Here is an 11,132-nt window from a genome sequence, read left to right on the forward strand (position 1 = left end):
GAAAAACAGAAAAAAAACACGGAACGAGGGTGCCAAAAATACCTTTGGGGAGGAGGGGGGGGGGTTCATCAGTTCATTGTACTTTGTTGTCTAAAGCAGCCTACAAACAAGAAACGGACGAAATATTATCTTGTGTGCTTGTGTTGGTTACAACTTAAACGAATTAGCTTCAAGTTCAGCTTAACTCATTTCAGAATTGTAAAAATTAACTAGAGGCGTTATTACACCTTTATATATTCAAGCAGTTCATGATACATTTTTTTTAAGGTGGGGGGGGGGGTTGTAGGTGTGGATTGGTTATGTTTGACCTAAAATCATCTTCAGCTATACAAAAAAATAGGATTTCCAACAAAATTTTTTTGCTGGAATTTTAACCAGTAAAATAAATCCATTTTTTGTTGAAGTCGTGATTTGTATTTGAAGTCCAACAAATTGTTGAAATTCTTTAGATTTATATGCTTTTCATTAAAAAAAAAATGTAATTCTGGATATAAAAAGGTTTTATTAAGAAAAAGTTTGGATTTTAACAGTAGATTGAAATTTCTTGAATCAAACAGTTCGTGGTAACGAACTTTAAGTAAGGAGCGACCCGGCTCAATGGTAACCGAAACTCTAGAAAACGGGTTTTTGATACCAATTGATACATCAAAAGAATCAGATTTCAATGCTGATTTCAAATATATAATTTTCATCAAGTTTAGTCCCACCCATCAAAAGTTACGCGCCTGAGAAAATTTGGCTGATTTTCGAAAAAAGAGGGAAAGACCCCTTATAAGTTAATGAACCTTGATGAAAATCACACCATCATATTCAGCGTATCAGAGAACCCTACTGTAGAGGTTTCAAGCTCCTATCTACAAAAATGTGGAATTTTGCATTTTTTGCCAGAAGAAAGATCACGGATGCGTGTTTATTTGTTTTTTTCCCCCAGGGGTGATCGTATTGACCCATTGGTCCTAGAATATCGTGGGAGGACTCATTAGATCGGAAATTAAAAGTTCTAGTGCGCTTTTTAAGTGATAAAAAATCTAGGGCAACTAGGCCCCCTCCCACGCTCATTTTTTTCCCAAAGTCACCTGATCAAAATTTTGAGAGAGCTATTTTGTTCAAAATGGTTGAAAATATGATAAATATGCTCTTAAGCATGACTTAATTCCCTGAAGTGCCCGGGGGGAGGGCTGAAAATTATGAACTTTGCCCAATATTAACACATTGTATTGGTTATTATGAAGTATACAGACGTTATAAAGGGGGATTTTTTCAGGTAGCAGGGGTAGGGTTGCCACCAGACCAAAAATTTTCGTAAATTCCAACTCTTGAAAACGTATTTTTTTCGTAACGTTTGATAAGAAAATCTCTTTTCACGGCAGGATGCCTGAATTTCATTATCAAGACCGGTACTTAAAGGGGGGATGGGACCTTTAGTGTCTGTATAACTTGAAAAATATGCTGTTACATTCTCTCATTAAGAGTCTTACACCCAGCTTTTAAAAGGTGCCTAAAATCTATACAATAATAACAATTCACGCTTCTTTACCTTCATGAAATGCCTATTTATTCAACTGCCCGTGCTGCTTTCAGTTTAACTGCACAACGCAAAGACCCCCCCCCCTGGTGGGTGTATAAAGTCCAAGCTACTATTTTGCTTATCTTGTTGCTGTTTTTATTAATTGTCATTATTGGTGTTTTAAACCAAAAGTTTATGAGTAATGATTACAAAATAAAATGCAAATAAATAAACACAGGACACTTTGGAGTTTTGAAGAAAAGAAGAAAACCAACTAGATTTTGTTTTATTGTTAAATTTCAATAAAAACGATCTTAATAAATCCAGCTTCTTAAAAAGACCCAAAAAATCATTTTAATCGCTCCCTTCCCGTCTAATATTTTAGATTGGCTCAGTCTCCTCTATCTTCAAATTTGCATCGTTCGAACAGGAATATTTAAGCAATTCCGAGTGACAGAGTTTTTGTTTTGTTTTTATTTTATCGAGCAAAAATATCTTAATCGATGTCTTCAGTTCCTATACGAAACAACAGTTATTTTGCATAATGCAAAAAACGAAATGATTTTTGCCCCGAATATGCAAAAACTAATCGATTTTTGGCCCCGAATTTTCCCTTATATTTAATATGTTCAAATTTCTTATTTTCCAATTTTAAAAAAAATATAATGTCTCATCCAAGACTACGACCTAAATTAACACAGCCTCGGGATATGCTCCTACCGTTGCGGCTCGCGCTTTTCGCTAAATTTTTTTATTGTTTTAAAAAAAAAAGTTGTGTGACAGAGTCAAACTTTAGCGTAAAGAGCGAGGCGTTGAGGAGGGGACAGCCCCTTTCATAATATTCATCTGGTTGTTCAGAAGAAAAATAATTGTTTTTTTTAGAAACCAATATTGCTAAAAAATGTAAATTTTGAAAATAATTTCCTAATCTAAAGCTATTACATAGATATCATAAAAAAGACAGCACAACTATTATCAGGGTTGATGACTTGGTTGTTCCTTATTTATTTATTTTTCTCAAAATCAAACAGTATCAAAAACAAGTAAATGAAGTTGCAAAAGTAATCCAAACAAATTAAGAAAGTAACGATTTACGGAAAAGAAAAAAAAAGTTTAGGAATAGAGAGAATTCAATAAGATTGACAATAAAAGTAATTCTTAAAATAATTTTAGATATTTCTCACGGGTCAATAGCTTTAAATCTGGAGACCAATTCAGTATTGCTAAAACAGCTTGGGAAACCAAGTAAGAACTTACAATATCTAAAATAAAGAACATTGTCAAGTTCCTTAATTTTAGCATTCAACATGATATGATTTTGTCACATGATTCCACAGTCCTAAAAATATAAAAAAAAAAAAAATAAAATAAAAAAAAAAAAAATTTAAAATTAAAAAACGGTCCTAACAAAACAATAAAGTCAAAAAATTGAAATCGAACTTGCTATTTTCTTCAGTTAGGAATAACTGTGGACAACTTGTGCATTTAAAGTTTTGTATGTTTCCTTGTAGCAACAGAAAATTATTAACAGCGGTTGGGACGGCGGAAACAGGCTTTGTATCAAGAATGCGCTATCCATTTGGATAGTTCATTATTCACAAATGTAAACCAAATATTGTATTGGGCAAATTGCGAAAATTACGAAGATCCCCCCCCCCCAATGAAATGAGGCTCAGGATGCTCCTGCCTAGCGCTGCATAGGCTAACCTCTTGAATTTTATTTTTATTTAAAACTTACTCAAGTTAACTATTTTATCGAGTAACTTACAACAAAAAATGCTAATTAATAAAGGTTCCGTGCTTTAAGAAGAAAGAAAAAAGTGAAATTTTGCAATAAAAAGCCTGTGTCATAGAAAATCAGCTTTTCTTTACATTTTGAAAATGGCATTTTTATCTTTTTCTTTTTGGCAATGTACAATTAAAAAAGCTTTGATTTTTTTTTCATTTAATTTAGGTTTTTGTCTCGATAACACATCTAACACCAATTATTTTTCAGCAACGGTCCCGGATGTAACGCTTAATTTTAATTAATCTTAGAAGAGACGCCCATTATTAACAAAATTACCATGTGAAATGAGTACTCCCTCCATATTAACGCCATGATAAACAGTAGGAAAATTTTCAAAAAATTTGTAGTATACTTTATACCAAATACCGACTAGAAGCTTAATTTTTGTTAAAGAAATGCCCCTTTTTGACAAGTTCCATCCATAAGGCTTACCCCTGTTGACGTAAATAAATAATGAATATTACACAAAAAGGATGAATGATAGTAAAAAGGGAGGCTAATTAGAATTAATTCGTATGGCAGCATAAAAGTATTACACGGAAAGCACACGCTAAACACAATTTTAATATTAATTTACACGCATGCTTACAGTCAGAGGAAACCTTTAGAATTAACATTTCACACAATGTCTAAACTATATTCCATCTGATTTCTACATTCCACTCTGAGATATAATTACAAGCAATTAAACCCAAATTAGCTTATGAATTGGAAATACGGCTATATTTATACTCAAGTTTTGGTTTTGTAGTTCATATCTCTAAAAGAGAAAATTTTTTGGAAAAAATGAGTATAATGACAGTAATAATGAAAAGCTCAGTGAATCCATATAGTAAACTACGGTAAGCTAGAATAAGATTTCTTAAAACACAGTTGCACAAGCTCCCCCTCCCCAATTCAAAACTTTACTCTTTACTCCATCGAATGGGTTCCAGGTTTCTTTCAATCTTTTGTTTTGACCCGCTCCCCCCTCTCGAGCAGTATTTGCTTCTTTTTTGTCCTACCTTCATTGTCAAAGCATACAATTTCATCCTTCAAACACGTGAACTAATTAACAATCGTAACTTTTTTTTGATTATCAAACAGTTCGTGGTAACAAACTGTAAGTAAAGAGCAACGCGGTTCAATAGCAACCAAAACTCTTAAAAATAGAATTTTTAAATCAGTAGATATATCAACAGAGTCGGCTTATTATGCTGATTTCAAATATATAAGATTCATCAATCTCAGTGTTACCCATAAGAGGCTACGAGCCTGAGAAAATTTTCGAAAAAAAGAGGAAACACGCCCTTATAGTCAATATAATCTTAATGAAAATCACACCATCAGATTAAAGCTATCAGAGAACTTTACTGTAAAGTTTCAAGCTCCCATCTTCAAAAATGTGAAATTTTGCATCTTTTGCCAAAAGATAGATCACGGATGCGCGTTTATTTGATGTTTTGTGTGTGTGAGTGTGTGTTAAGGGTTGATGCATTGGTAGCTTGTATACGTTTCCAGTTTCCTTTTTTCATTCATAGTTCTTTTTTCCGTTTTAAGTTTGACATCTTACATAAGCTAATTTTTGAAACCTGCCTATAACGGAATGTTAAGAGACCTGGATTATTTTTCGCAGTTACTTTTCCTTATAAGGCAGGTTGAACCAATAAGCCCAAATGGCGATGTTTATGAATAAAACGACTTTGATCAAGTTTGTATCTATCTTCCAGGAGCAAAACAAGAATAATTTAGGCACAGAAAAAAGGTAAGTATGCAAAAGGTAATGCTTAATAAACGTGCCTGCATGTCATTCTTTACAAGATTGCTAGAATATGCATATAAGAACTTAAAACCCTTCAAGAGTTGTTCCCCTTTTCCCAAAACATTGCGTTACGGTTTGTTGTTTCATTCCATTTCGAGGTATGCATTCAATTATAGTCTTTTAATAAGCACGGGTTCGATCCCTGGCGTGGCCAGTTATTTGGTCTGGGACACGGGTCAGTGGTGTGACTCTGTAAGCTTAGCCAGAGTCAACCCAGCTCTAATTGGGTACCTGGAGAAATCTGAGGAAGGTAAGCAGGAAGGGTATGTGAAAGCACAGGATGGCTGCCCCCCCCCCCAGTGCACTTCCTGGCTGAAGGGCCACGAAAAGAAGATTAGCACCACCGGTTTGGACCTTAAGGGTCTAGTGCCATCATACTTACTTTACTTACTTTTCATAAGCCTCACCAAACTTGGTTATTTCTTTTATACTTCAATTTTTTTCAATTAAGTAAATGAATTTTACTAAGTATGACAACTTAGATCCTTCCGGGGAGGCATCGTCAGATCAACTGATATGATGCTGTCCTCCTTGGTATTCCGGACGATGCCAAAGAATGCATAGACCAGACCGGAAACAAGTCTTTTTGCTCGAAGAAGCTAAAAATTTGGAACTTTCATTCGAATATATATTCTAGTATATTCTTTAGTATATCTGTATGTATATCTGTATTTAGTATATCTTTATTTAGTATAACTTTAGTATATCTGTATTTAGTATATCTGTATACAAAAAAAACTCAAAAAACGCATAAAATTTTTTATTTATATCCATTTTTGTTACGTTCTTACGAGTCAAACAAATATTTTGGGAGGAGGGAGTTCAAACCCCCCCCCCCCCCCTCTGGGTATGGCCATAACGGTGTTCGAGGGGTAAAGGCACGAGGTTTCCACTTTGGACCATCTAGTCATATGTTGATATTTATTTCATAGCCCTGATTAAAAATAAGGTTAACTATTAATGACAATTTTATGTGAATACGCACTTGTTTACATTTACGGTTTATGTTTTTGAATTTTAGCCTCAGATCTGTAATGAGCCAGCTCAAACATCCTTAATATCGTATTTGGTGGCAAAGTACATTGAGATTGACCGCCTTGCCCTAATGCGGGTATCCTGCTAACATGAGGGCTATGACGAAATACCGTATTGATTACAGCTATGGTATTGCAATGAAAAATTGCAGCAGTCCATTGCTATTGCTCTTTTTCTCAATTATTTGAAAAAAACTACGTTTTCTAAAGAGTTAAATAACTAATAAACTCTACAAAAACATGCAGAAATTATTTGAAAAAAACTACGTTTTCTAAAGAGTTAAAGAGGCTGAGTCACAAGTTCGAACCTTAAAACGTACAGGGATTAGGAGGTGCAGTTGGGGGGCTGCCACCCCCAAACCCCCGCTTCCGTATATGAAAGGAGCTGTGCCCTCCTCAACGCCTCGCTCTTTACGCTAAAGTTTGACTTTCTTACAACTCTTTTTTTTTAACAATAAAAACTTTAGCATAAAAAGCGAGGCGTTGAGGAGGGCACAACCCCTTTCATATACGGAAGCGGGGGTTTGGGGGGCGGAAGCCCCCCAACAGCACCTCCTAATCCCTGTACGTTTTAAGGTTCGAACTTGTGACTCAGCCTCTTTAACTGTTTAGAAAACGTAGTTTTTTTCAAATAATTTCTGCACGTTTTTGTACAGTTTATTACTTATTTAACTCTTTAGAAAACATAGTTTTTTTCAAATAATGTTATCAAAGCAGTGGAGACTTACCTGTAACCTGAAGGCCGACTGTGATATTCTTCTGGAGACGCCTGTTGAGCCAAAGGATTTAATAGATTGGATTTAAAAAAGAAACTGAGTTTCTTTTTTAAACTTTAAATTAAATATAAACTCAACGCCTCGCTCTTTACGCTAAAGTTTTTATTGTTGAAAAAAAAGAGCTGTGAGAAAGTCAGACTTTAGCGTAAAGAGCGAGGCATTGAGGAGGGCATAGCCCCTTTCATATCAGGAAGGGGGAGTTTGGGGGGGGACAGCCCCCCCAACAGCAACTCCGAATCCCTGTACGTTTTAAGGTTCGAACTTGCGACTCAGCCTCTTTAACAGCCCCCCAACTGTGCCTCCTAATCCCTGTACGTTTTAAGGTTCGACCTTGTAACTCAGCCTCTTTAACTCTTTAAAAAACGTAGTTTTTTTTCAAATGATTTAAAAAAGAAACTGAGTTTCTTTTTTAAACCTTCCATTCAGTATATAAAAAATTTCCTCTGACGAGGAATCGAACCCGGGTATTCCGTCTGACAGTCAGGAGTATCGACCACTGTACCAAAGAGACACAATTGTTCTTGTATTTTTAGTCTGTGGAATCTATTTTTGACGCAAGCAAACACCAACAAAACTTGATATTTGGTTTTTGTAAAACAGGGAAGGAGTGATCGGATTGAGCGAAAATTTGGAGGATAAGCTCTCAGGCCCCTCGAAAACTTATCTTCTAAATTTCAGCTTGATCGGACAACCTTAAAGGGAGGCTGTGGTGGGAAAATTTAACATGGGCTCTTATAGGAAAACGAGGTTTGTCGTAAATGTAAATTCGGGGGATAATTTTTTCAGTCTGAAAATATCAAAAGGCCCTAACAGGTCGAATTCCGCTTCGAATGAGTCCTCATTCACCCGGATCCGTTGCCAACTGGGGCCTGTTGGCGTGGCTAATAAAAAAAAAGAAATGAACTTTAAGTGGCTATATCTGGTTTTTGGAAAACAGGGAAGAAGTGATCGGATTTAGCTGAAATTTCGAGGATAAGCTCCCGGGCCCTAGGAAAGCTTAACCTCTAAATTTTAGCCCAATTGGACAACGTTAAAGGGGGGCTGTGGTGGGAGGGTCGAAACTTCCGGCCCAGTTTACCCCATGAAGATAAAGTCGGAGGAGGATGAAATTTTGCACGTTTCTTATTTTGAGCTTGGGCTACAAAATGCGATCACCGCCGTCTCTCTGCAAACTCTAGGACCGAAAATCGCTTAACATTGTGGTGGGTCGCCTCTTTAAAGAGGCACAAGTGTGCCTCCTTGATTACGCCAAATCAGCTGAAATTAGGATACCATCTATACCTAGTTGTACCAGCCTGTGTATTGCAGTTCTTTAATAATATTACATTTGTACCAGAGATACTTTTGACTTGTTCACACGCCTTTATTGTGTTGCGGTAACAACATTTTGATTTTATCCTGTTTTTATTTTATTTTTTATCTTTTCTATGTCATCAATTTCAGTTCATCGGGAGATATAAGTTAGGGTCAAATTAAAATTTCTCAGAAGGTCAAACTTGATCTCAAACTGGATTGATGAATACAACACAACATTTTAAAGAGCTAGGTAGAATTTTTCAATCGCCCCAACAGGTTTTTTTTCGCTGGTCGTTGAGCTAGAGCCTAAAACATGTTCTAGAACCAATTTTATAGTCTGTGCAGAGAGAGCTGTCGAAAATTGTTCCACCGAGCTTTTCGTATCTACTGTCAAATGGAAAGCTCCTTTTTAGCAGGCAAGCACGGTTGCATCAGTTTTAAATTGAAGTTAAGAGTAATTGAGATCTCGCAAAGTCGCTTACTATTTTTAGCCAAACAATAAAGCAGCCATACAATAAAGGATGGATAATCAACGAGAGAGCAGATTCAGGTCGGAGCAAATCTCCGACCTGAACGGAGCGAATTCAGACGGAGCAAATTTGGTCGAGGTAAAACGCAGCAAAGCAGTTGAGGCTAAGGCTGGTGAACTGTAGTTTCCATGGCACAGGTTGGGACTTTAAAAAATTATAATTGATTCTACAGGGAGTGATCACAGAATATCGGTTCATTGTGTGAAAGCTTGCTGCAGAAACAACCAAAAACAGAAGAACCCCAATTCACATTAAATTCGGTAGAAAGGTAGACTGGAGGAGACTGGATTCTAGAAAATTCTAATCACTCAATTTACGGTCCATGTGCAAACCAATTTTAAAGTTTCAAAGTTGGGGGAATCCCTGACTTTTATAAGTGTGAATCCCTCTAGCCCCAACAATGCAAAAGGCTGCATTTTAAAATAGATTTACTGTGGCCCTCTAATGGTTTAGATTGCAAGTGTATAATTCTGTTTCAAAGAAGATACCCCGTGCCAACCTTCCTTTGAAACTGTTGGCGGTCTGAGAGATGGGGGTATTCGGCACTGGTCTAGTATATCCCTCGAGTCATTGATATCAAAATCTTTACATTCAGCAGTGGAAGTGGCGAATGTGGTTGTTTTAGGAATAACATACCCACTATCTACCTACCCGGCTCAATAGTAGCCGAAACTCTAAAAAAACGGAATTTTGATGCATACAGATACATCAAAAGAATCGAATTTTTTATGCTGATTTCAAATATATAAGTTTCATCAAGTTTAGTCTTACCCATCAAAAGTTAAGAGCCTGAGTAAATTTGCCTTATTTTCGAAAAAAGGAAGAAACACCCCCTAAACGTCATAGAGTATTAATAAAAATCATACCATCGGATTGTATCAGAGAACCCTACTGTAGAGGTTTCAAGCTCCTGTGTACGAAAATGTGGATTTTGTATTTTTTGCCAGAAGAAAGATCACGGAGGAGTGTTTATTTTTTTTTTCAGGGATGATCGTATCAACCCAGTGGTCCTAGCGTATCGCAAGAGGACTCATTTGAACGGAAATTAAAAGTTCTAGTGCTCTTTAAAAAAAAAAAAATAATTGGAGGGCAACTAGTCACCCTCCCACGCTCATTTTTTCCCAAATTCAACCAATCAAAATTTTGAGATAGCCATTTTGTTCAGCATAGTCGAAAAATCTAATAACAATGGCTTTGAGGATGATGTAATCCCCCACAGTTCCCGGGGGAAGGGCAGCAAGTTATGAACTTTGCCCATAGTTTACACATAATATTGGTTATTGTGAAGTATACAGACGTTTTCAGGGGGGATTTTTCTTGTGAGCGGGGGTCGGGGGTGACGTGGGAGTATCTTTCCATGGAGCAATTTTTCATGGGGGAAGAGAATTTTCCATGAAGGTCGCGCCAAATTTTCCAGCATTATTTAAATAACAATCAGAAATGAAATAAAAAGAAACAAGTTTTTTTCAACTGAAAGTAAGGAGCAACATTAAACTTAAAACAAACAGAAATTATTACGTATATGAGGGGGTTAAACCCCTCGTCAATACCTCGCTCTTTGCGCTAAAGTTTTTTTAGTACTTTCAAAAGAGCTATTTATTCTAATTAAAAAGCCTTTGTGATTTAGGGGTCATTATTAAAGAATTGGAACAAAATTCGAACTTTAGCGTAAAGAACGAGGTATTGACGACGAGGGGACCCCCCTCATATACGTAATGATTTCTGTTTGTTTTAAGTTTTAATGTTGCTCCCTACTTTCAGTTGAAAAAAAGTGTTTTTTTAAAATTTAATTACATTTAAAAGTCTGCGTGAATCTGGGTCAAACAAAGTGCAAAACACTAAAAAGTTGGTTGTACCGAAACGTCAGTGGGGGGTGTTGGAAGGCCCAAAGGTCCTTTTATGCCTTTAATAATACAGACTAAAAATCTGTTTCATTTGTCTGATTATTTCTTTATCTCCCTAATATACTTCCGTTTCAAATAAATTACAACATGCCTATCTTTCTACTAAAACGCTGACGAGGCACGGTTTCTACCAATCTTGCCTTCGGAGGGATAGTTCTTGAAAAGTTGCAACCCCTTTTGGGATCTCCAAAATACTTATCTTTGAAAAATTATATTTTTTTACCCAAAGCACATTATTTTGCCTACGGGGCAAAATTTTGTTTTTCCTGGAACAGATAAACTTACCACTAGGAAACAGAGACAGAGCTTATAAAAAAAAGAAGTTAGGCTTAATCCATTGGGGTATCTAGCTATACCAAGCTGAAGACTTTTTATATTCAGAGCATGACTTCTACAACTGTTCGAAAACATCTATCTTATAAGAGTTAGTAATCAACATTAAATTTTATTTGCTATTTAGAACATTAAAGCTAAAATCCAAAACCAAATAAAAAT

At 36.0% G+C, this 11,132-nt stretch overlaps 1 protein-coding gene across 1 annotated transcript in view; it reads left to right on the forward strand.

The window, feature by feature from the left end:
- LOC148956095 (unconventional myosin-Va-like) overlaps positions 1 to 6,220 on the forward strand; it is a 51,223-nt gene extending 45,003 nt beyond the window's left edge. Inside the window, exon 8 of the mRNA XM_089089145.1 lies at positions 6,119 to 6,220. Within this exon, the coding sequence (XP_088945271.1) occupies positions 6,119 to 6,220 (102 nt within the window). The remainder of the gene's footprint in view (positions 1 to 6,118) is intronic.
- Positions 6,221 to 11,132: the final 4,912 nt, after the last annotated feature.

This window comes from Artemia sp. Qi Xiang Cuo, chromosome 1 (genome assembly GCF_049724085.1).
Source record: "Artemia sp. Qi Xiang Cuo chromosome 1, ASM4972408v1, whole genome shotgun sequence".
NCBI lineage: Eukaryota > Metazoa > Arthropoda > Branchiopoda > Anostraca > Artemiidae > Artemia > Artemia sp. Qi Xiang Cuo.